The sequence below is a fragment of the Cyprinodon tularosa genome, unplaced genomic scaffold, assembly GCF_016077235.1.
Source record: "Cyprinodon tularosa strain WSP-4 unplaced genomic scaffold, ASM1607723v1 ctg291, whole genome shotgun sequence".
NCBI lineage: Eukaryota > Metazoa > Chordata > Actinopteri > Cyprinodontiformes > Cyprinodontidae > Cyprinodon > Cyprinodon tularosa.
The window spans coordinates 188,807-215,094 of NW_024038998.1; the positions used below are offsets into that span (position 1 = coordinate 188,807).

A 26,288-nucleotide genomic window follows, 5' to 3' on the forward strand; every position below is an offset into this window, starting at 1 on the left:
AGCACTAGTGAAGCCAAATATATAAAGGGCTATAGGGAAATGGCTATATGTGAAGGTGAACAATCTGCTTTGGACAAATTATCTCACTTATGGCAAGTTTTGAGTTTTGTCAAATGCTAATCCCACAATGTGATTATGGGTACACCATATTAACTATTGATGCACAAAGATCATCAAATTCTCTCCTCCTATGTATGCAGGCCACGCCCCCAGGCTCACAGCTTGCTGCTTCTCCTATTTCAGCTCATCTGCCCAGACTCTGAAAACCCACAATGAAAAGATAAATAACAAAAAACTGCTGTCAACCAAAGTATTGAATCTCCACATTTAAATGTCTGTTTCTTTATGAGGTCTCTCATATTATTGCAGGATATAGATAAATGTATAAAAAAAAACTAAAGTACATCTTTCATTATTTCATAATGAATCATTTATTTCTTTTTAAATTTTCTTAAGACATTTTAGCCAGCTACAATAGGTTGCCTTAAACTGAAAAAAACAATTCACTTTTTGTTTTTTTAATAAGTTAAATATAAATTGTTAGAAATGCGTTCGCTGGATGTTTTGCTCTATATTAAACCTTTCAGGCACCAATGTACAAAAACAAAGGAAGCATATGGTCAGCTGAAAACTGTTTTATTTCTTTCCTAACAAATGAATGAACTAGTAGACTATATAAGGGTATTTATTTTTATTTCAAAATCTTTGCTTAGAGAAATTTGTAAAATATGCTTCAGTCTAAAGCTCTGGTGTATTCAGATGACCGTCACCTCACGGTTCTTCTTCTTGATGCAGTCTAGAGTCAGACTGCGGGTGCTGCCCTTACGGACTCCCTCCCCAAGCTGGGGGGAAGCAGGTGGGCCTGCAGCACAGGGAACCTGAGCCGAGTGCAGAGACAGACAGGAGGCATGCAGCGACGCCTCTCTCTGCTGGTGTCTTGGTAGATCCGAGTGCGTTTCCCAGCTGGAAGCCTGCAGGTCACCCACGGGCTGATCCCTGGCTGCCTGCTCAGTGGGAGGCTGACTCCTCATTGGCTGTATGTCTCTGAGGAGCTCCAGCAGCTCTCTCTTCTCCACCTCTGCTTCTGCCAGTTCTTGTCTCCTCAGACGCTCTGCTCCTAACAGGGCTCGCATGTCGCTCATCACACGGGTTAACTGACCCTACAGAAATAACAAACCCGATCAGATAGATCCGTGTGCTTTTCTGTGACAGCTGGAAATACATCAAATAACCAAAATAAGCTCATCTTGTGATGGTCAGTTGCAGACTGCCTCTTATGCTTTACTGGGGAATTTCAAATGTCTACTTTTGTAGTTTGATTACTTCAACTGTTAGGGAGTGAAAATTCACCTTGAGCTCCTCTACATCACTCTTCAGCTGCGACTCTTTTTGCACCATGTGTCTCCTCTGGGAGTCCAGCCGGGACTCCATCTCTCGCCTCACCTCCTCCACCTTGCACAGCATCTCTGCCCTATGAAGGAAATGTATCAATATCATAAGATTTATCTATGAAGACCAAGCAGCAAACCAGTCGGGTCAGAGAGAAACTAAAAGAGTTGATGATATATCCTAAAAGATGATAGGAAGAAGAAAGCCATAAGACTGCAGATTTGTTTTTTTTTTAGAAAGCATGTTGGGAACATGTAGAAGAAGGATGCTCTGGACAGACACCAATAAAAAACAAAAATTTGGCTGCAGATTCATCATCTTGACAGGACGAAAACTCTAAAGAGATGACCAGAGCTACAATAGATGAAATATTCCTATTTAAGAATTACCTGGTCAAAGTTCACACACAAATCCACTTCTGAATCTGAGAATAATTAAAGGTTTGAATTTCACACTCTTTACTTAAGCTATTTTGCATTTGAAAAGGAATAATTTCCTTCTGTACAAATTCAGTACATTATTACAGAGGGCTGAATAAAAGTCACAACTTTTTTATATTTTCACTGCAAATAACATTTCCTTCTTATTTGCAAATGTGTGCCAGCAACCACACAGTACCATCCCAAATGTGTAATGATTCAGAAGACAAGGATGCTTGGTGGACACTCTGTGAACGAACCTCATCATCTCCACCTCCAGGCGCAGCTCTGCTACACAATTGTGCTGTGATTGCTCGGTGGCGTGGACCGTATGACCGCAGCCGTTGGGACACTCTCTGCTGCGGTAGTTGCATTCGGACAGGTGGGCCTCCAAAGCCCGCCTCTCTACCTGTACAGGACAACCTGAGAGGAGACGGTCACCGAACTGTCACAGATGCAGCATGATTACTGTGTAACATATCTGCAGATTTCTGCTGTTTTAAACGTTTGACTTGGTTTAAATCCAGAAGAAAGATTAGAGACAAACTAAAGACAAAAAAAAGCTGAAATCTGTTTTTTAGTCATTTTCATTTTTTTTTTGTCTAATGGCCAGTTTGCAATGTTTACAGAAAGATAAAACATACAACTTATTGTCTCAAGGTCTTAAGATCTGACATTTCTGTTCATAAGTGTGCAAACTCCCATTTTTAGTTAGTTAAAATTAGCTTAATTGTCTGTTTTGGGGTTATTGTCCAGTTGGAACAACCAGATGAGTCAGAATGTGTCCGATCTAGCTTTAGATCTGAGCTGAGCTTAAGAGTTTGAATGCGTCCTCTTCTCTCCTTATTTCATGCACTTAGCTCTGTTTACCACTACCAAGGGTGGCAATAATGGCACCTCAGCATGACACTGTCTCCACCATGCCTGACAACAGAAGTAAAAGGTTTGGAAGCCTCTGCTTGATTCCCCTAATTCCTCTTTCCATTGATGCCAAATGGATTAATCTTTTTCTTGCCCCATTATAAATCTTTCTCCAGAAATCTTATGGTTGCATCAGCTTGGATTTAACTGTGGTGGCTTCTGAGTTTCTCCTAAACATCCTAAAAGCTATTATTTCATTAGTTGTTCTAAAAGGGAGAATCTCAATACCCCCCTCCACACACACACACATATATATATAATATTAATAAAACAGTATTGTATTTTTAAACAGCTTGACAAGACAAATGTTTAAAAAGATTTTAGTACCGGTAAATGTAAATAGAAAATCAGAAATGCATCTCAACTTTCACAGATCCGCTTCAACATCATGTTGAAGAAAGATCTGTAAGTTACTGAAAGAAGAAGAAAATACAAAGTCTTTTCACAAACAAAACCAGAAGATATATTTTACCTGTGGCTGGAAAAAAATCATTCATGGACATTTGAGTTATCAACACTGTGTTCTAGGATTTCCAACTGCTTAAGTAGTAGAGTTTTATTTTTTTTTTATGCATGTTTATATTGAAGAATCACAACATTTCACAGATATCTCAGCAACAAAAGTGCACTGTATATTTTAAAAGCACTGCAAAAACAAACAAACCTCACTGCATGTTCACAATTATCACTTTACGTACCACAGCGGTAGCAAATGTACTCTCCACCTAACAATGACAGGTCAGGTTTAAATGATGGGTTAAAAAGCACAGCTTTTCAGTGCATTAAAATAGAAAAAATATATACAAGCACAAGACATATGTTGTGAGGGGGTTTGATGACCATATGGAGCCATGACAACAGATGAGCCACCTGTTGTTCAGCTAATGGTTTCACATTACCTTTGTGTCACACGCCTCCCAAGAAGATACAACTTCAGTTTAGAGTTAGTGTCATAAATTAAACACTCAATATCTAAGACATGCCCGGCCTTATTCAGAAAGTGGTTTTCTTACCTGTGTTGGAACATGCTATAAAGGCAAACTCGCACTCATCCTCATGTGTGTGGACAGTCTCCAGGGAGCAGACCATCTCACATCCCTGTCCTGCATTCACACAGCGGATCTGCAGGCGGTTCAGGTCATTGCGCATGTACCTACCATTGAACAAGCAGAACCCCTCAGATATGTGCAATTCATCCCTGATGAAGGTGCTTTAACAGTGAGAAGTCAGCGGGTGCATGGATCCACCTGTACAGTGGTCTGAGACTGCTCACATCCAGGGGCTGCCTGTCTTCAGGACAGGAGTGATGATGGAGCAGCCAGCTGCTGATGCAGGCGCTGCAGTAAGCATGTTCACATGGCGCCTGGAGAGGGCGTTCCAGCACGTCCCGACACACACAGCAGAGCAGACCCTCATTGACATAGCCCACAAACCTATCCAGATCATAGCCCATCCTATGATTTTAAAAGGTTATAAATGTTATTAAGTACAAAAAATAATAATAAAAAAATAAAGATAACATAAACATATTAGAATGCAATCTACCTTCCTTTTCTAAAGCTCTCCTACCTGAAAAGTTAATCTTCATCCAGCTCTTCCCTTAACTTTCCTTTTTAGGTGTGGACTTTACATGCACCTCCACAGGTAAGCTTCCCTCTTTTCTCTTTGCTGCATACTTTCCACCTTCATCCCCTCTGCTTACTCCATCCAGATCCAGGTGAGGGTCTCTTCTCCTGCAAAGCCCTCCCCTGCCTTTTGAGAGTGCGTCTCTGTGGGGAGGTTTCCCTGACAACAACCAGGCAGCTGTTAGATGAGATCAGATGAGACAGAATTACAGCAACAGAAACAGAGAAACTGCTGCAAAATGTCTCAGTTACTGCCTAAGAATTAAAGCCATGTTGGGACATGGCCATTAGAGATCTTTGGTGGTTCTGTCTCTCTTTAATGATCTGCTGCATCCCGAGGTCGCTCTGTCTCTCCCTGGGATTAACATGGATTACACTCTCTCCCTCCCTGATTGGATTAAAGAGTACACTACATCAGATGACAGAAAACACACAAGGACAGGGATCAGAGATCACCCATCCTGTTTATGTCCCATAAGTTAGACTCAGCAGTGAAACACTGACAATAACCGAGTAACTGTACAATCTTAACAGGTACTTCAATATAGGGTCCTAAGAAATTATAGAAACTTGCTGTAAAGTAAATTATACACATTTACCAGCATAGATTCTTTCAATGACAGAAAACAATTTGATATTGATGCTATTTTTTTCACAATAAATTACTAGACATGCATAAACACAGACATGTTTAACCTATTCAAAAAACATATCAGAATTGGAAACGTCCACTTCAAGATTTTGGTGAATATTAAGCAAATAAAAAATATATAGTACCAGTATTTGCTGTCCCTTATTGTCCATTTATTGTGTGTAGAAATTTCGATATCAGCCTTATTCTGAATTTAACTTTGTTTCCTCAATAATTTAAAGTTTTCAACAAGAAATGGAGAAATAAAAACTTGGAATGGTGGAGGTGCACACACCGTGCAAAAACACACAAATTTAGGCAGTTTAGAATAACTATAAAACCAACATGGATGTATGAAGAAAGTTGGAAAAAGCGTCCATGTGCTCATGTAAACCATGCAAACTACCCAAAGCAAAAGCCTCAGCTGGGATTCAGGGACGTTCTTATTGCAAAGTAAAAGTGCTTACAGCTGCAACGCTGACCTGCCATTATATCTAATTAATATTTTAGTCTTTTAAATGTACCTTATTGACATATTCTCAGCTTCCGACCAATGGAAAAAGCTACAGCCAGAGGCTACTCCAGATCCTTTGTAAACAAAGCGCTGCAGTAGATTCTCCCTATGTACAGCTATTAACATCAGCAACAACTCATTAGATAAACCACAAATATAAGTTACAGTAGAAGTAGCTTTACGTTGTATGATAAATAATTAGCCTAGTCCACTAAATAGGGATGTGATGACAACGCTACGAAATCTTTTTTTTTTTTTTTTTATAGAAATCATTTTCAACCCTTTTAACATAAATTGGTATAAAATCCCAACATTTACTGGTTAGAATCCATCTCTTGGTGCAACTGCTACTGTACTTACTTTAAAACAGAACAGATCCTACTAATTTTGGCCATGTCATCCAACTAAGGCTGTGCTACAGGACTGTGGGGAACATCATAAATCTGATTATAATAGCTTTGGATGGATTGGAGACATAAAAGCTCAAAATCTTGGTTTGACTCAGTTTTAGTTTGGCTTCACGGTTCCAGAGTCACCAATTCCACCATGGTTATTTACCACACCAGAATTTGATCTGCAATTGGGGGAGTTTATTAAAAAGGGAAAGACTCCAGAATGGGATATTATATATCTATATTTATATTTACAGATGGATATTTCTATATTTACAGATGGATCTAAAGATCCAAATAGAGGCAGAACAGGAGCAGCTGTGAATATCCCACACCATAAAGTCATGATTAAAAGTAGAACAGATCATCTAGCAGTTTTTACAGTTGAATTAATTGCCATTATGCTAGCTTTTGAATGGTTGCTTGATGATTGTGTTAGGGAAGGAAATAGTTATATTATTGCATCAGATAGTCAAGCTGCATTATTAAGTATCAAATCTGGCAAGTCTTGTAGATTAGATTTATTATTAGATATATATCACCTATTAGTTCAGCTTCATAATAAGAAATGTTTGGTTCGATTTGTCTGGATTCTTGCTCATGTAGGGATTGAAGGAAATTAAGTGTAGATATATTAGCTAAACAGGCCTTAAAATTAGATATTATTAACGTAAATATTCTTTTAAGCAATTTTGAGGGTAAATCTATAATTCAGAATAAAATCTGTAAGGTTTGACAGGAACAAGGGGATAATCATGACACTGGTAGAGATCTGTATAAAATTCAAAAGACTGTGGGGGGTAATAGTTGTTCAAATGGAAGGCGGAAAGAAGAGGTAGTCATATCTTCACTTAGAATTGGTCATACTGGACTTAATAGTTCTCTTTTCAAAATATAGAAATATGGACTTGTAATTACTGTAATCAAATGTAAACAGTAGAACATGTATCATTAGAATGTGATAAATATTCACAGGAACGTCAGCACTTAAAGTCAAGACTAAATAGAGAAAAAATTGGAATTTCAATGATAAACCTTTTAGGAAGTAAATTTAATTCTACAAGAAATCAGTTGATTAGATTTTTTATAAACACTGGATTATCTAAGTAAGAATGTAAGAATATAGATGTTTGTATGCATGTGCATTTACACACATGCTAATTTATTCCGTCTGACATCGTTGATAATCACACTCCAGTCGGGTAGGTGGCGGTAAATGCTCCCTAAGTTGGTTGCCATCCGCGGATAAAAATTTAAGAAGAAGAAGAATTTTGGCCACCCCTCCCGGAACTCTTCAACCAATCAGATTCTTTGCGCAATTCAGCGGGAGAAACGGAAACGGGTCCAGAGTTTTGATGTAAAAGTTCAGTTCAATCGAGTCGTTTTGTTTTTATGTGACATTTATCCCTTCTAGGTATGTATAAGATGTTGTCTAACATAATTTTACGTCATGTTTTAATCGCATTCGCCACTTTTCATTAAGTGTTGATTTATAACTTTTTGTTTGCTAGTCTGTCTCAGAAGCAGGTTGATGAGCAGGACGGGAAAAATAAGGTTTTAGTTAGCTGAGATTCAGTTTAAATTTTCTACAAAATGACAAAAATGTTTGAAAACATCCTGCTCGGTTTCACTAACAGTAAATGCTCAAGAGCTGTACTTCTTTAGAGGGATTTTTAACAGTTTTACTAGTTAGCTTATTACATCAAATTAAATAATAATCATAATGTTTGTCCTGCATTAGTTTAAAGCTAGCTAGGCTATTTAGTAATTGTGGTGATTACCAGTCTCACAGTATTTGAAGGATCTAGTTGGCTTCCAGCTCTGTGTTTACATCTAACTTGGTTGTTATTTTAATGTCACCCTAAAAATCACAGATGTAATTTATGTCATGATGACAACAGATCAATCCTGCTGATATGAAATGTGCAAAGGCACATCTCTTTCTTTCTCTATGTAGCTACAAGGAGGATCTCATCTAATGACCTGGAGATAAACATAAAAAGGTTAAGGATTCAACCTGCGACTACGAAGGAGAAGCGATTTTAAGGCATTACTTCATAAAAAATACAGTTGTTTGTAAACTATAGTGAATTTTAATCCAACTAAAACAATCATATTGTTCTGGTTTGGTTATTAACATGTTAACTAGAGAATAATCACATTAGGGTTAGAATTTTTTTGTGCCAGTTTGCATAAAAATAAGAGATGAGAGCTGGTTTATTTTTTTTTTTTTTGATAACCCCCACCCAAGAAACCTAAAGATTTTTGGCATTTCTGTAAGGATGATTGGGTCTTGAAACAATGTCTCACTGTTTGCAAACAAAAATATCCTCACCTAATCAGCTTCTTGTTTTGTAGAGAAGGCAAATTCAGTTGTTGAATTGCTGACGTTTGAATAATTATTTTGGATTTCTATGTATGGTTTATGAGATACCACCAGTAATGATAAGAGCCTCTTTTTTTCTCTTATGTTTTCTCCCTCTACACAATGGATCATAACAAACCAAATACTTTTAGTATTTTATTTTTTACTGTAAGAGGTTTGAAAAATACTTTGTTAAATTACAAGTTAATCTGAATTATAGTAATAATCTGAAATGGAATACATATAGATTAAGTGACCCTGTGACATTTTATTTTATGTTTACACCTAAAGAATGCGACGCTCAGGAGCTCCCAGTCAGCTTTTGGGTAATGCAGCGAAAAAACCTCGGTTCCTGCCACCCGGAGCTTCTGCTTTATATCCAGTAACTGAATCAAAGCCTCTTGTCTCTAAACATGGTTTGGAGAATGCTCTGGATAAGGTAAGTTTATCCAAGGTTTTGTCTGAGATAAAGGCTCGTCTCACCTTGTTATTTGGGAAACATATTTCCAAATATTGCTAATTTTTTTTTTCTCTAACTCCCGTCTGCAGGTCCACAGAAGTCTTTCAGCATCAGTTGTGACTAAAACCACCTGCAGTGTTCAGGCTGAAACTAGCCAGGCTCCTCCAGGCTTGTCCAAAGTACTGGCCCGTGTCCTCAGTGCTACAGAGACTAAAGAAAACCTGATAGAGACAAAATATGAAGACTCTACAAGTGACCATACAGAGGATGTAAATCTATCAGGTAAGGTAACTGATTGATAGCAATAGTTATTTTTTTTTTTTTATTCAGCTCATTTTCTCAACAAATACTTTTTGGCTGCAGCTGAAATGTATTTAGCTGAGTAATGTGTGTCATAAAAATACACTAAATTAACCAAGAACAAAACAAGATGCTCTGTAGCAGCCTCATTAAATTCAGTCGCTCTGGACACAAAGGATGAATTAAACAAAATGGCAACTAACTGTTTCACCATCCCTGAAATATTCAGTTTGGATTTTTCTGTACTATCTGAAGAATTAGAACATATTTTTCATGTCCATGTTTTAAAACAGCTTTCAGATTTTAGCAGGATGGTTTTACGAGTCGTTTAATTGACAGGTTTATTCTTTTCTTTTTTTTATTTCCTTTTGTTTCTTTATTGATCTTTTAGTTTAGATTATTTAATAACTTATTGCTGAAGGGTATCACAAACATTTTTGAAAAACAAAATGTGAGGAAACATTGAATTTCCCCTTTTTCAATAGTCCATCAAGGTGATATTAAGATCTTGTTAAATGCTGTGGACTTGGGGTGGCATTTCAGACATGATCCACCAGGTGGCGGAAATGAGGCAACATTGGCTTTTCTGAAGAGATGATCTGATATCAAACCTGTGGGTTAAATAAAATCACCCTGGAGGAGGAAACTTGAGTGTTAGGGTATGAAATCTCTGCTTAAAGTGCAGCCTTATAATTAGTGATAAGACAGAACAGCAGGAGTCCCTTGATTGTTTTCTGTTTTGGGTAAAAACTAACTAAAACTAACTGGTGAGAACAGCAGAGAAGATCATTGGGGCTCCTCATCCCTCCATAAAAGACATTTCATCCCAGTGTTCATAATTTTATGGATGACCCCTCATCATGACTGTTCTCCCTGTTGCCCTTTGGGAAGAGGCTTTACAGCATTCAATGCAGGTCCAGCGGATTCCAAAACAGTTTCTTCCCCACCGCCGTCAGATAGCTGAACTGTTGAGAAAACTGTAAATCATGTCAAAGACTCTGCATGACTCTGACAACACCAAAACAAAACACTGCATAATTGCACCATATATATATATAATTCTCTGAACTTCCATATAAATGTGTATTTTTGCACCATGTTTTTTCTCCCCCACTGTTTACATTTGATCACTGCTTTAAGAAATGGAAATGTCATGAAAGTTGCACTTAACGAAATTTCATTTTCTTTGATGACAATAGAAGTTGTCTAAGTCAAAAGTAAAAGAACAGAGCAGAATAGCAGATACACATTTAGGTGTTACAAAAATAAAAACGATGTTGGTTTTTAAACAATCAGGTTATGTTGAAGGAATTAACTTTTAACTACTAATCCATTTTACTTAGAGACTAGAAACATATTACACCCTGAATGCTTATGATGAAGGTTCACCATTACAATGCTTTATGTTATGTGTTGACATTTGATTGCTAATATAACCTTTAAGGAAATCTTTATTAATGAAAATCTGCCATATAGAAGTACGTTGGACCTATTCGATTGTAAATTATAACATTTGTTCCTATGCACTCTGCACAAGTATTTTCCAGACCCAGATAAGTCTGTGAAAAAAGAGGGTAAAAACTACTAACTGTACAGTTTTGACATTCACAATGTGTGAAATAAAGCTGTCTTAGAGAATTGTTAAATGTACAGGTGCTGGTCATAAAATTAGAATATCATGAAAAAGTAGATTGATTTCAGTAATTCCATTTAAAAAGTGAAACTTGTATATTATATTCATACATTACATACAAACTCATATATTTCAGATGTTTATTTTGTTTAATTTTGATGATTACAAATGACAACAAATGAAAATCTCAAATTCATCATATCAGAAAATTAGAATATTGTGAAAAGGTTCAAAATTGATGGCCCCTGGTGCCACACTCTAATCAGCTAATTAACTCAAACCACCTGCAAAAGCCTTTAAATGGTCTTTCAGTCTAGTTCTATAGGCTACACAATCATGGGGAAGACTGCTGACTTGACAGTTGTCCAAAAGACGACCATCGACGCCTTGCACAAGGAGGGCAAGACACAAAAGGTCATCGCTAAAGAGGCTGGCTGTTCACAGAGCTCAGTGTCCAAGCACATTAATAGAGAGGCGAAGGGAAGGAAAAGATGTGGTCGAAAAAAGTGTACAAGCAAGAGAGATAACCGCACCCTGGAGAGGATTGTGAAACAAAACCCATTCAAAAATGTGGGGGAGATTCACAAAGAGTGGACTGCAGCTGGAGTGAGTGCTTCAAGAACCACCACACACAGACGTATGAAAGACATGGGTTTCTGCTGTCGCATTCCTTGTGTCAAGCCACTCTTGAACCACAGACAGCGTCAGAAGCTTCTTGCCTGTGCTAAAGAGAAACAGGACTGGACTGCTGGTGAGTGGTCCAAAGTCATGTTCTCTGATGAAAGTAAATTTTGCATTTCCTTTGGAAATCAAGGTCCCAGAGTCTGGAGGAAAAGAAGAGAGGCACTTCATCCACGTTGCTTGAAGTCCAGTGTAAAGTTTCCACAGTCAGTGATGGTTTGGGGTGCCATGTCATCTGCTGGTGTTGGTCCATTGTGTTTTCTGAGGTCCAGGGTCAACGCAGCCACATACCAGGAAGTTTTAGAGCACTTCATGCTTCCTGCAGCTGACCAACTTTTTGGAGATGCAGATTTCATTTTCCAACAGGACTTGGCACCTGCACACAGTGCCAAAGCTACCAGTACCTGGTTGAAGGACCATGGTATCCCTGTTCTTAATTGGCCAGCAAACTCTCCTGACCTTAACCCCATAGAAAATCTATGGGGTATTGTGAAGAAGAAGATGCAATACACCAGACCCAACAATTCAGAAGAGCTAAAAGCCACTATTAGAGCAACCTGGGCTATCATAACACCTGAGCAGTGCCACAGACTGATCGACTCCATGCCACGCCGCATTGCTGCAGTAATACAGGCCAAAGGAGGCCCAACTAAATACTGAGTGCTGTACATGCTCATACTTTTCCTGTTCATACTTTTCAGTTGGCCAACATTTCTATAAATCCTTTGTTTTTATTGGTCTTCAGTAATATTCTAATTTTCTGATATGATGAATTTGAGATTTTCATTTGTTGTCATTTGTAATCATCAAAATTAAACAAAATAAACATCTGAAATATATGAGTTTGTATGTAATGTATGAATATAATATACAAGTTTCACTTTTTAAATGGAATTACTGAAATCAATCTACTTTTTCATGATATTCTAATTTTACGACCAGCACCTGTAATGTTGAAATGAAAGGCGGGGGTAAAATTTGACCCCAGGTGGGTAAAAGAAGAATAAAGGGCAATGATCTAACTCATGGCGAGATGGAGTGGGGATTCCCTAATTTTATATATATTCTATGAAATTGTGTCACTCCATTACAGATGGAGTAATGTAACAAAAGTAATTTCGCCCTGGGATTATTCAAGTATTTCTGATTCCGATTCCTCCTTGCTGGGACAGGTGTTGTAAATGAAACGGTGCCCAGCTTGAAAGAGCTCCTGAATGTGTGTATTGATGACTGAAAGACTTCTTCTGCCTCCATTTATCTGTTTACTACAGTGTGTTGAATTCATGTTAATGTGTATTTAAAAACATTTCAATTAGTGTAAAAAATTGCAGGAGAGAATATATATATATATATATATATATATATATATATATATATATATATATATATATATATATATAAAAAAAGTCTAATCAACCAAAACTTTCATGATCACCATGCAGTACCTCTGTGGACCCCCTGTTGAATACCTCCTATCTAACACAAATAATAAACTTTGATTGATTGATCAACTGCCTTTTAGATTATATCAAGGTTTTAGGTCCATGTAGAGATGTTTTGATGTTCTGTTTTTATAATACTGTGTTACATTAGTTAGCCATTTCATACAACTAACTGACCAACAGCAAGATTAGATATTTGCAAATCATACCTGTTCACCTGTTGTAGGCAAAATTATATTTTCTAATCTATCCCTGAGAAATGATTGGATATAAACTTGGAGCAGTCTGTGTGTCTATAAGCCTCTCTTCAGCTTCAGCTCTGCCTCGTTTTAATCTGATCGTCTTTATTATGACACAGTCTGAAGCTGTAAAGGTTTTTGCCTGGTTCGGTTCTGGCATTTATCACCGATTGGCTCAGATTATGACCGTTTTGGTTTTTGTTTGTAATGCTTGGAGCTTCTCCGCCGCTAGAGAATAAAAAAATAAAATAAAAAAAACGCTCGTGGCTGACTCGGACTGATGCACGCGCACCGGGCACGTGCTTAAACAGGTGTGATGGTGGATGTGAGCGTGCTGGCGCGCTGCCTCTCCGCGCATGCGCAGATTATTATCACCCCTCCCCCCTCCTCTCGCGTAGTTAAGCCAGCACTATTCTAAATCTTCCCTATCCTTGGTTAAAAAAAAACAACAGCACCTAGCCCCGGAGCGGCCTCTAAATGCTGCGTTTAAAACGCGCCTCTCTGTCTATGAGGGAAACCCCCCTACAGCTGCTGTCCTCTCCATCTAAAGCAGCCCAATGAGCTGCCTCCTGCTGCTGTGCTTGGTTTGGGGTTTACACAGACCGAGCTGAAAGTAGGTCGGGCTGGGCTTAAGCGGCTTAACTACGTCAGCCTAAGCTGAGAGGAATTCATCCAAAGCCCTCTGCTGGTAGGCGGGGGCCTAAATGAGGCTGGCCTAGTTAAGCCTGATTCTTATTGTGAGAAGCAGAGCCAGTTTTTATTGTGCAACGTAGCTGTGAGAGAGAACCCAGGACCAGATTGTGAATCCATGCCCTTGTTAGGCAAAAGCTTAGGGTTAATTCTTTTTTTCTTTAAGCAGAAGAGAAGGGAATTGAGACATGAATGAGTGTTAGGCCAGGGTGTGTTTGGGGGACCAAGGGGGAAAGGACAAGTCCAGCAGAGTGGGGAGCCACAGTTCTGAGGTTGGTCTCAAAAAGAGGGAAGACATTTTTTTTTCTAAAGGCCAGATTTGGTCCATCTCAGTCTGCTATGCTGTAAGATGGCCTCCAACTCCGTGTTCATATCCAGCATGGTGGGTAAAGCTCGCTCTTCCAACTTCACCCTCTCTGAGAAGCTGGACCTGTTAAAGCTGGTCCGGCCTCACATCCGCATCCTGGAGGAGCACACCAACAAGCACGCCGTCATCGTGGACAAGAACAAGTGCTGGGACAACGTGGCTGAGCAGTACAATGCTTTGGGAGGGGACAGACCCCTCCGCACCGCCCAGGGCCTCAGGACCCTCTACAAGAGGCTGAAGGAGTCAGCCAAGCAGGAAGTGATGCAGCGGAGACACGCCCAGCCCGAGTATAGAGGGAGCATCTCTGAGCCGACCAGGAGGATTATGGAGATGATCCCTCACTTGTTTCACCATGTGCCCATCCATGAAAAGGACCAGGCACTGCGCAGGTACTGTGAAACTTTAACCTGAGGGCTTTAAAAAACACTTTCTGAGAGATAAACCCGTATACTTCCATCCATTACTTTAAAAAAAACTTTGTAACACATCAATTAATCACCTTAACTTTTTTATTTTTAGTAATTTTCTCATTTAACATGTTCCTCAGCAAGATATGTAATAATGTTTGATCTCATATGACCTGGAAAATGCTCAGTTTAACAATAAGATCAATAACACTGCACTAATTAAAACAAATCTTGTCAACAAGGAGCTTATGACTGATACAGACTTTAGAACATGTTAACTGTTTTTATTTTATTATCTTTATGTCTAATTTATTAGCTCTGTCATTGCACAGATATTTCAGAAAATCGATCAAGCACAATAACAAAACATAAAAATGATGTTTCCTTTATTACTGGATGCTAAACTGAAGCTTTTAATGTTTTTAGACATTTTGAATAAGCCTGTTCCTCTCTGACATGCACAAACACATGAAGATTGTTACTAAATGTCATCTCACTTTAACAATATATCAACCCTACATGAATCCATCAAATTTCTCTTTTATCTCTCTGATACCTTTTTGTATCTGTTTGTAGGTTGATATATAACAAGCACACTTCTGTTGAGCATCCTGGCAGCAGCTCCTCTCTGGCTGGACTCCAGGATTATTCAGCACCTGTACCAAGTATTACGCATGAGGTGGTCCAGCTCGACCCTGAAGAGGATGTGAAACCCCCGCCGGACCTCCCCGTCGTCACCCCGCACTCGGGTCCATTGTTGGATGGATTTCAAGAGCAAGAGACGGAGCAGGACCTGGCAAGCACCCACAATTACGAGGCATCCCTGTCTCCCACTTCTTCCTCTGTTAACATTGCGCTCTCTGCCTCGCCGATGCCCTTGAGCCAGGACTTCTACGCTAACGACGTCTACCCTCGCCACGAGGCGGATAGGTTTCGCCCTCTGCACCTGGCCAAAGAGGAGCACGAGCTGGTGTTGGCCAATCACAGGAAGGTTGCTCTGTACCTAGAGGAGAAGAGAGAAGGTCTGAAGAGGAAGCAGGAGCTGGAGGAGGAGCTTTTAAGAGCCAAAATCAAGGTGGAGAAACTAAAAGCTGCCCGACTGAGACACGGGCTGCCAATTCCTCTATAACAAGAAGCTACATGCACTCATTGAGCTTTGGAAATATGTTCACACCCTTTGAACCCCCCCCTTCCTCCCCAGTTCTATAATCTTCACTGGATTTTATTGTGACATTATGGGATTAACACAAAGTAGTATTAAAAAACAAAACATGATCAAAACTTCAACGTATGTTTAAATTGAATCTTTACTCTGATAGTCGCCAATCCACTCAGTTTCACGTTGTTTAACCTTCCCTTAAAATACACTTAACCTAGAGGATGTAACATGACTAAATGTAAAAAAAAAAAAAAAAAAAGTTATTTTAGTCTAAATGTTTTAGCCAGATGCTGAATGTGTGCGGCAGGGTTTGAATACTTTCGATGAAAGCTTGAAGGCGTTTTGGAAACGTAGTGCCTCATACATTCCCACAACCCCTGGTTCTCCTTCTACCCTAGCAGGTTAATCAGCCACCAGTTTACCAGTGATGCTCATCAGTGTTCAAACGCCGTTATTGTTAACCTGTAAACGTGGCGACAAGACTTGATATCTTTCACGCTGTGATTGCATGAAGGGGAAAAGTATTTCTTCCTCTGCAACTGAAATGTAGCTTTTTTGGTTTTTCTATGGATAGTGTTCAGTTTTTATTATCCAAGGTTAGGATTGCAGTAAGAATATAAGTGCTAGTAGTAAAACCATCTGTACTAATATTAGTTGGAAATAAAGAAAATGACAGGCCCTGTTCATGTGGCGTTTGAGCAAAATATGAAGGAACATAAAAGGGGCTTATTTTGTAGCTACTTGGAAAACTTGTATTGCTTTGAAAAAATGTATTTTTTTTATTATAATTGTTTCGTAAGATACACTTGGAAAAGCCTTAACATGGTCTGATATTAAAATAAGTTAAAGAAAAAACAACAGTCTGAGATAACGGCTGTTTTTTTGTTTTTTTAGAAAACGGATAAGTGTGTTTTTATATATGTTCCACTTTAATGTGAATTTGTTGCTGGTTGTCTTGTAATGTTTGCATTGAAGTTTGTCCTCATGTTCATTGGTTGTTTTAATTAAAGGGCATTGATCTCTTCACTGGTCATTCCTTTTATTGTTAAATAACTAATGAATCGTTATTTTTAAAGAGATAAACATAACCATCTGATGATAAATAACTGCCTGCCTCATCAAATAATGTGTAAAATATTTCTGCAGTACATGTAAGCAGTAAAGATTTAGCCATCTTTGAAGCTCAAGATTTAATGTAAGAGTGCCCTCTGTTGGTTGGCTTAGTTGCTTACATTTTATTTTGGATTTTAGCCACATTTTTTATTTTTTTTTAAATCTTGTGTCTTTTTCTTTTAGGACTAAATGGAAGCCCTCCTTGGACTCATGGGTCTCCTCAAACCCCTCAACCTCCTTCAGATCCTGCAGACTCTGGCTGTGCACTTGACGGGGCCTGTTACTTTAGTGTGGTCTGGTGTAAAGCCAGTAAGAAGAAACACAAGCGCTGGGAAGGTGACGCCGTTCTGGTTGTGAGAGGGCGTTCTGTTGTACTCAAAGACATGGAGGGGAAGGATATTGGGAAGGGTGAGCCTTAATATCATGCTGTTATTTTGTTTTCCTTCATTGTATTAAAAAGAGAGAACACACTTGGAAATTAGTGAGTTACTCTTATATGATATAAAGCAAACTTTAGATCCCTCTTTGTATATGATATAAAAAAGTTACATTAAAAGGAGAGTCTGCTGGCCTGTTAGGGAAGGTAATCTTCACAGCATGTTTGTCCAACAGGTAGTGGCTACAAGGTGTCAGAGCTGGCCTCACTGTCTGAGGGAGAGACGTTGATGATTGGAGGGAAGGAGATAGAGGTGATGGGCATCATTTCCGCTGAGGACTTTGCCAAAGGACGCTGTTTCCAGGAGGTTCAGACAGATCAAGCAGAGTCGCACACAAAGGCTCTCCCGCCTCCCTCTCGCAGCTTTAACTCCAAACGCTTCTGCCTCCCGTCAATGTTGGGGAGATCAGGGCTTCCAGAAAATAATAAACCACAAGGGGAACAAACCAGCAAACCTCGATATGACCCCTTAGCTCCAGGTATGTAGGCCTAATGCAGAAAGTTTAAAAATGTATGCTATATATGTTTTTTCATACTTGGTCATAATCTGATTATAAATGTTACTTTTTTTGTGTGCTCGTTTTTGATATTTTGTAGTCCTGTGTGTACATGCATGCTTTTCTATGCCTATTTGTTTTGCTGCTGCTATCCCACAGAGTGGATTTGGTTCCATTATTGCTGCAAGCGTAGAAGAAATTTCTTAAATGGAAATTTGGGGCAGGGCATAGGGAGATACAAACTCAAAATGAAAATGTCTTAATCAAAAAATGGTTTTGAGATCAACTTTGCTGCTTTCTTAAAGCAATTCCATATTTAGTTTTATAAATATATTTTTTTCATACTTACAAATGTTACATTTTCTTTTTTTGTTTAAATTTCTCCTCTCCAGATGGATTTTTGCAATTGGCATTTTTCTTTCAAATTGGGTTTTACAGATCAGAGTTGGTAAGTTTCCGATAACCATTAAATTGTGATTATAAGAATGAAATGGAAGCACTTCAATTTCAATAAAAATAAACTTTTTTGGAGAAGTTTTTATGCTTCGATGGGGTGGTTTTTTTTTTTGGTCATATCAAAATTCTTATATTTCACAAAACTGCAATGAAAACACTTATTTCGCATCACACGAGTCATGTGATCTGCTACTGGACCTTATGCCGTGCAAAAAGAGGAAGAAGACCGGACGTTGGAGGATGATACCGTCCAATACAGCTGTAATATTCATATATCTTATGTATTTATAGCTGCCATGTTATTTTCAGAGCTATGAGGTGGACAAACATATTCATGTGCGACTTCTATTGTATTTGTTAAGCAATAGAAATACTGCAATTGTGAAGTTTGCATGTTCAAAAGTAGCAGAATATCGAGATAGTTTTGCTCTCATTTGTAATGACAACGCAGCAAGTGTCTTCACTTCAAGCCTTCAAGCCACTTCAAAAAAAACCTCTTGTTCTTGACCGATTAAAATGTTGTTCCTAACATCAACACAGACCAATATGTCCTCGCACCTCAATCTAGACCAAAACCTCCTAGGAGTGAAGAAAATTTGATCTGGAAACAATTTTTGGTCAAAAAATCCCCCAAACGTTTTGGACTATGAAGTCCCATTGCTTGATTGCATTTTTTAAAATCAAATCCAAACGTGTTCTTTTCTTGTAAGAATAATGAAACAAAACTCACTCCATAAAACATGAGAATTTCCCACACTGTGGAACAGTACATTCAATTTCTATTCTTTTATTCTATTCTAATGCACTAATAGAGACTTGCTCTCTTAGTGCCCCAGTCTCCAAATAATTACTGTCCAAATTGAGATGATAGCAACTTCCAGCACTCAGCATGCTGAGGTGGGTAAATATTAATCAGCGGCGTTTGGGATTCTCTTTTAAAAAACATATTCCAACAGGTGCGCTGGTGATGCCTCGCCCCTCTTCTAACCACCAGTGGCTTCACAACAAGTCAGGCCTTCCTGTGGTTGATGTGGTGGTTGACCCACACCTGACCACGCACCTGCGACCCCACCAGAGGGAGGGCATCCTCTTCCTCTATGAGTGTGTTATGGGCATGAGGTAGGAAGGATGTTCCTTAAGTCACTACTGTAGAAAGTCTCTGTTAAACCTGCAACCATTGCCTTCATCAGGATCTTTACAGGATCATGTGCTTCAGAGCTGCAGGTCGCCACGGCGCCATCCTGGCTGATGAGATGGGTCTTGGGAAGACTCTGCAGAGTGTGGCGCTGTGCTGGACGTTGCTGAAGCAAGGCCCTTACGGCGGTAAACCGATTGTGAAGCGGGTCCTCGTGGTCACTCCTGGCAGCCTGGTGCAGAACTGGAGAGCGGAGTTTAACAAGTGGCTCGGCCGGGAAAGGATCAGCATCTTCACCGTGGATCAGGTGTGGACTTTATTTTTTTATCCAAACACATGACAGCAAAGTAACCATTGTTAGTTGTTTTTTCTTAATTAGTATTTATAAATTTTAATGACTTGTCCTATTAGAGCTAACTGAGCTGCCTCAGTAAACTTCTTTAATTAACATCTATTATTTCCCTCTTGGCTCACATGAGCTGAATAATTAACAGTCATTGTCATCTGTTTAGGACCACAGGATAGAGGAGTTTCTGTTATCTCCTCTACATAGTGTTCTCGTGATCAGCTACGAAATGCTGCTGCGCGGCTTGGAGCAGGTACTGTGAGGTCATCGCACAGCTTCAATATACATCTTATAAGCTCGAACCTGTTCACAACACAATAAATCTGTTTGTACATTGCATAATGGTACAAAATCCACTCACAAATATTTGAGGCCACCATTGATCTTCTCCATTACAGGGATGGATGCCCTAAGGTGGTTGCAATGAGGTGTGGGGTGTATGCTGCATTGCATGGCCAGCTTTTTGGGCAGTCAGGGTGCTTAATGCCTCTTGGCTCAAAAGTTTAATGAAACACCTAAGCTGCCATATTTGTCTAAATCGAACACAATTTTCCTGTTTTATCTGCTGAATAAAACACCAAACATGCTTGTAGCGATAGTGGAGAGGAACAAGTACCTTTTAATTGGAAGAAAACTGCCAGCAGAACCAGGCTCCTTTAACTCTCTCTCTCCTTTTTTTTTTTTTTGTTCAGATTCAGAAAGTGGAGTTTGGGCTCATCATTTGCGACGAGGGTCACAGACTGAAGAACAGCAGCATCAAAACATCCTCCGCCCTCAGCAGCCTCAGCTGTAACCGCAGAGTCATACTCACAGGTAAAGACGCATTTAAGTAATTTTTTTTTTTTTTGGTTTAAAAACAACTGGCAACCATATCAATGATGAATGGTTTTGATTTTGAAGGGACGCCAGTACAAAACGACCTGCAGGAGTTCTACGCCATTATAGAGTTTGTTAACTCAGGAATTCTTGGTTCGACAACGGCTTATAGAAAAGTGTATGAGGAACCAATTCTACGCTCCAGACAGCCATCCTGCTCTGAAGTAATGCTCTCCTTTCTGACTTTAAACATTATTTTTTAATGCAGGATTCCTTTGCAATCTGAAAAGTATGAAAAATGGAGAAATAGAAAACCAGAGTCTGGAAAAAATGTTTTCCAAACTCTGGTTTGGAAAATGCTTCATCCTCCAATATATTCTTGCATAAATAAGACCAGTTTCTAGAAGTAAGAAGCTCCAGCTTTTTATTAGGCTGGTAACTAACAATTATTTGACAAATAATTAATTAATTGGTCTGTGTTGATGTTAGGAACAATATTTTAATTGGTCAAGAACAAGGGTTTCTTTTGGGCTTGAAGTGAAGACACTTGCTGCGTTTTCATTACAAATGTGAGCAAATCTATTAATCGGAGTTTAATAGATTTGTTTTATAGAATTTGAGTTGGGAGAAGCTATAGGTATTCCACCTGAGGAGGTTGGCATATTCAGTCAAAGACGTTTTTGTAGATATTTTTGTTTTCAACTGTGGTTTTTGTATAACAGAAAGAAAAATCAAAATCAAAAATGGCAGATAATGAAATGTGATTCTAAAAGGAAGGACTTATGATAATAAATGTACGCATCCCTTTCTAGTCTGTTTCCTTGCCCTCTTTACAGAAAGCTCTTTATCGCGAGTCTTCTGTCTGCTTCTGCAGGAGGACAGAGTTCTGGGGGAAGAGCGTGCTGCTGAACTCTCTCGTCTCACTGGCATGTTCATTTTGAGACGGACGCAGGAAATCATTAACCGCTACTTACCACCTCGTCTGGACTGGACATTGTTCTGCATGCCGTCCCCGCTGCAGCAGAAGCTGTACAGACATCTCCTCTGCCACCAGGTCTTCAGAGCCTGCCTTCAGGGCTTTACTCAAAGCAGTACACACCTGGCCTGCATCACTGCACTAAAGAAGCTCTGCAACCATCCTGGTTTGCTCCACACCACTGTCAAGGTTAAGTTTGCCTAATATTTGGAACGAGGAGGGAAATCTTCATCTCTGTGGAAACTTGTTGCTGTAACCAGTGACTCCACAGTGCCGTTTTATTAACTCCTAGCTCTGAGTCTTCTGCACATCAAGAAATATTGATGGATAGTGTTGCTCTTCTTGCAGGAGAGGACTGACCGTGGATCTATGGAGAGTTCCTTATACGAGGGGCTGTCCGATCTCTTCCCAGAATCCTATTCCTTGGCTGGATTCAGCACCTCTGACTCTGGAAAACTTTTAGTTCTCTCTGACCTGCTGAGTGCCATCAGACAGCTCAGCCCCTCAGATCGGTGAGTGAAGTCTGTCTTCTTTTCTGATCATCTACACCGTTTACTAACACATGTTCCTACAGGGTGGTTCTGGTGTCAAACTACACTCAGACTCTGGACTTACTACAGGACATGTGCGTACAAGCCGGTTACACATTCCTGAGGCTGGATGGTCAGACACCTGTAAGCCAGCGCCAGCGACTGGTTGACAGTTTTAACAGCCCCTACTCTCAGAGCTTTGTGTTCCTGCTGAGCTCCAAAGCAGGCGGGGTGGGGCTCAATCTGATCGGAGCGTCCCACCTGGTGCTATATGACATCGACTGGAACCCCGCCAATGACATCCAGGTCAGATTCAGACAGTCATCCATATGCAGAAAAACTAACAGCTCTACATGTTATGTTAAATCTTGTTTCAGTATTGTTAATGATGGGTCAGATGATCTCAACCTATGGTTCATAGTTAACACTGAAGAAGATTTAAAGCCACTAGATGGTGCTCTAATGTACCATTTGTGCTCTGAATGACTTTATTCTGTGTGCAGGCCATGGCTCGTGTTTGGAGAGATGGACAGAAAAAGAGTGTGCACATTTACCGCCTCCTTACTGCAGGCAAGAATACAAAACATGTTCATTAAAGTTCATTAAAACCCACAATGATTTCAAATTTGTTGTCCAAATCTGCCCTTTTTCCCTCTAAGGCACCATTGAGGAGCGTATATTTCAGAGACAGGTGTCCAAACAGGGCCTGTCAGGAACCGTGGTCGACTTGGGGAAAGCGGCTGAACACACCAGTTTCTCTACCAGTGAGCTGCGAGATCTTTTCAGTCTGACCGACACGCCGTGCTTGACTCATGACCTGCTGAACTGCAGCTGCAGCATGGACGGGTCGGTCAACGGTAGGCCCGACTCTCTGACTTAAAATTATACATGACGGCAGCTACAGTCCATCCCAAAGTATTCATACCCCTTGAAATCATTTTCATTTTACAAAATATTTAAATCAGGTTCTGTATTAGTATTAGCAAATGTGTTATTTAATCAAATAATATTTGAACTTATTGTTCTGTGAACGCATGCCAAACTTGCTGTGTGTTCTGTTGAATCCCGTTCAACCAGATAACTCTGCTCATATATTGAATAAATTCACAACTTCTTTTCAAAATCTAAGAATTCATGACCATAAATCATTCAACTATGAGTCAAACATATTTCAGTTAAAAACTCTTGACTAGTGAAGATTAATTGAACCAACATACACAGATGATCTGCCCCTCTTGATCTCCAACATTTTGCATTCATTAATTTTCTTAGTGTTGCAAAGAATCTTGAAATGTTTTTCCACCCATGCTCTCTGTCTTGTTTTCCACTGTTCTTAATTTATTTATTCCCAACCCCAACAGAGATGGTGATATTTGCTTTCTTCTGCCATTTATCCCTTATATAATCAGTAGTCAGTCTTTTTAGAGTCTGTGATTTATATGTTTTTATCTTTACTTTTATTAACTGTGGCTTCGATGCATCCAAACATTATTTGTTTATTTCCTCTCTTAAGTTATGTCTTAACTGGAGGTGGGACTCAATTAAAAAAAGAATATTTTGTTGATATTTTGGTAATTAAATGTAAATATAAGGGAAATAAAGTTTACTTTAGCGTCATTGAGGAAAGCTTAGCCCAGGCTGTGTTGTTGTATCGGTCTGTGTAAGGATGGCCTTATGGTAGAGTCTTTGTCCTTTGTGGTTTCCTGGTTCTAGATCCCAGTCTGTGACTTCTCAGACTATTCCATCCTGTAAACTTGGAGAAAAATGTTGCAGAAAGTCTGTTTTTCTAGAATCTGGTTCTGAGATTAGCCACATGGTTCCCTTAGCTTTTGGATATTGGAAGGTGTGAATTCCCATTGACCGCATGGCCTTCCATTCATGGGATCTCTCCAATCTAGTTGGTTGGAGAGCCACAAAAGAGGATGAGGTCTATGAGTAGTCGCTTTTGTCCCCAAGCACAGTGGGGACAGGATCCCATTCCCTGTGGGAGTGTCTTTTAAAGGGTCTTTCAAAAAAGCAGTATGAACTTTGGTCGTCAATGTCCAAAATTAATATCTTTGCTTATGGCATACAGCGGGGGCATGGAACCTGTTCAGGGATAATAGAAACTTGAGAGAAAAAACTGTTGGCGTCTATAAAAGAACTGAGGGTGGGCTCACATTCCATCAGGAAAACTTCTGACCTGTAGTTACACCTTAACAGGACCGTATAGGTCAAAGCATGTTCAAGCGTTACATTCACCAAGTCCAAATCCAGACCTGATAAACCAGATAAAGGGCATCAAAGCTTGTTGTAGTAAAATACGGAAACATTCCAGCAGCCTTCATGCTTTTGTGGCTTCACAGCTTGTCCAATGCGTTCTCTCACTCTCCTTTTCCTTCTCAGACGTGGAGGGGGAGGAGGTGGAGCAGATCTCTGACAGGCCTTGCCAGCTTGGTCGTCAGGGCGACCGTAAGGGGGCGGCACAGAAGCACCTCAGCATGTCCGAGCTCATGCAGTGGAGACACTTCTCTGGCGACACACACTCCTACTCAGACCCTTACCTCGACCACGCATGCAGCCACATCACATTTGCCTTCCAGACCACCATCTCCAATGCAGCCCAGTGAACAGCTGACCTGCCTGTTCACACATTTCCACACAGTATTCCCATCTTAGTTTCAAAAATACTTTATTTTCTATATAAACTTTATTGTAACTTTCTGTTCATAAAATAAAAGAATTTCCAAAATGAAATATGTTTGTAAAACTGTTCATTAAATGATGACAAGATCATTTGTTTTTGCAGGGGGCAAAGAATAATGTCTAAAGGGTGTGTCTGGTTCAGCAGACATATTTTATATACCTCATTCATAGATAAGAGCATGTAAGAGACGTTCCCTTCAGTCAGGAATATTCATTGATTTACACCTCTACAGGTGGCTTAGAGAGCTGGTTTACATCTGAAGAATATTATCTAGAAACTAGCATCAATCAAATGGCGTTGAACTCCGTCTGCATTGTTCTGCTCCTTGTTATGCAACGTCCCCACGCGTTAGCGATGAGTGAATCCGCCGTGCTTCAAATGTGTGCCACACTGCATTCTGTTCAGTCTGTTATTTTGGAGAACTCTGGTCTGTTCACGCCCTGCAACACAAAGCTGCTGCGTGGGAGTTACAGCATGCACTGTTTCTGTGTATGAGAGCACGCTCCCTGGAGACATGTACTATTATGTATATTCAGGTATGTCAAATTGACCCATCTCTGGGACAAAGTAAAATCAGCAACTATCATTTATATGTTGTTGAATGCTGGGTGTGATTAGTTAAGCAACTGGGTTTTATAAAAACTGGGTGGGGGTTGCTTTTTCTTTCCCCCCCTTAACGGACGTCCCACTTTTACCTGTCAGGGATTTGTTGAGGTTGTTGGTCAACTTTCCTTAGGATTTACGCATTACAGGTAAAATTATGTTTTAAGTTATATTCTGTGTAAAACTCAGAATTAAAATTATTAGGACCGTTAAAATCAAATCAAATAGGAAATTAAAGAATCGGCATCAAATGACCTCCCTAATCATTATTTGTTCAAATTAAAAACAGATTTATGCCTTAGTCTCCAAATTTGCCGATTTGGAGATTAAAAATTCAGGAGATTGAGATTTTATCAATACGGGAAAATGGAAACATGCTTTTTTAGTATTTGACCTTTCTATTGCAGAGCAGAGTAAAACACTTTGAACACTCAATAGCTATCAACCCACATTTAATCTGTATTCTTAAGTATACATTAGTATTTTGACCATGCAGCTCTTTCCCAGCAGTCCCCCAGTTAAACAGCTACTCAAATGTCTTGATGAGTCACCTTTAATGCACATACAAAGATTAAACATATATGTACAACATTATTCCTGAAAACAGTAACGATTTTTCTCAGCAGAGCCATTTGGTGCGTTGCGTTGTGATGTGTTAGTAAATTACCTGACCACAAAACCTCAAGTCATAGTTGTTCTACTTCATAAAATAGCTGCTTAGCTTCAAAAGATGCTGAATGTGTTCATAAACAGCTGGAGATGTAGTTGTGCAGGGAGTAGAGCAGATCACATCACAGCAGCTGATTCTCTCTTTACAGTTTCAGTCAATGTCATTGTAAAATTTGGAAATGCTTGGATTGTGAAAAAAGGCTTATTTGATTAAAAAACAATATGAATAAATCACGCAGAAAATATTTTCAAGAGGTGGGTATGATGATGAAGGACAGTAGGCTTTATAAAATGGCGGCTCATTGAACTGGGACGTCCCAAATGAGAACTATTGGGTTTAAAAAAAATTTTAAACATTTCTTTTTTTGTCTGATGGTGAATTTGATAAACC

The 26,288-nt window shown here is 39.4% G+C and overlaps 3 protein-coding genes across 5 annotated transcripts; 2 read left to right on the forward strand and 1 right to left on the reverse strand.

Moving 5' to 3' along the window:
• Positions 1-620: 620 nt before the first annotated feature.
• On the reverse strand, positions 621-4,714 carry rnf41l (ring finger protein 41, like). Of its 3 annotated transcripts, none has more exons than XM_038291013.1 (7): positions 4,299-4,714; positions 4,003-4,183; positions 3,743-3,882; positions 3,428-3,454; positions 2,069-2,231; positions 1,351-1,471; positions 621-1,160 (listed from the first exon to the last, which is right to left on the reverse strand). In XM_038291013.1, exons 1-7 carry the CDS (start codon positions 4,315-4,317, stop codon positions 756-758), a joined length of 1,056 nt encoding a protein of 351 aa, XP_038146941.1. In that variant the 5' UTR covers positions 4,318-4,714; the 3' UTR covers positions 621-755. The 3 variants fall into 3 exon arrangements, with proteins under 3 accessions (XP_038146941.1, XP_038146940.1, XP_038146942.1); XM_038291012.1 differs by having other exon boundaries at positions 3,977-4,183; positions 4,299-4,713; XM_038291014.1 differs by lacking the exon at positions 3,428-3,454 and having other exon boundaries at positions 3,977-4,183; positions 4,299-4,712.
• A 2,465-nt stretch (positions 4,715-7,179) lies between these two features.
• Positions 7,180-24,675, forward strand: rad54b (RAD54 homolog B). The gene is made up of 16 exons (XM_038291043.1): positions 7,180-7,305; positions 8,548-8,695; positions 8,806-8,998; positions 16,931-17,155; positions 17,360-17,662; positions 19,093-19,255; positions 19,353-19,578; positions 19,784-19,870; positions 20,310-20,430; positions 20,518-20,657; positions 21,308-21,598; positions 21,758-21,921; positions 21,984-22,245; positions 22,443-22,509; positions 22,599-22,796; positions 24,325-24,675. The coding sequence occupies exons 2-16, from the start codon at positions 8,549-8,551 to the stop codon at positions 24,546-24,548; spliced, it is 2,811 nt and encodes a 936-aa protein (XP_038146971.1). The 5' UTR covers positions 7,180-7,305; position 8,548; the 3' UTR covers positions 24,549-24,675.
• On the forward strand, positions 13,470-15,740 carry LOC119787273 (fibrinogen silencer-binding protein). The gene is made up of 2 exons (XM_038291045.1): positions 13,470-14,457; positions 15,052-15,740. Exons 1-2 carry the CDS (start codon positions 14,051-14,053, stop codon positions 15,602-15,604), a joined length of 960 nt encoding a protein of 319 aa, XP_038146973.1. The 5' UTR covers positions 13,470-14,050; the 3' UTR covers positions 15,605-15,740.
• Positions 24,676-26,288: the final 1,613 nt, after the last annotated feature.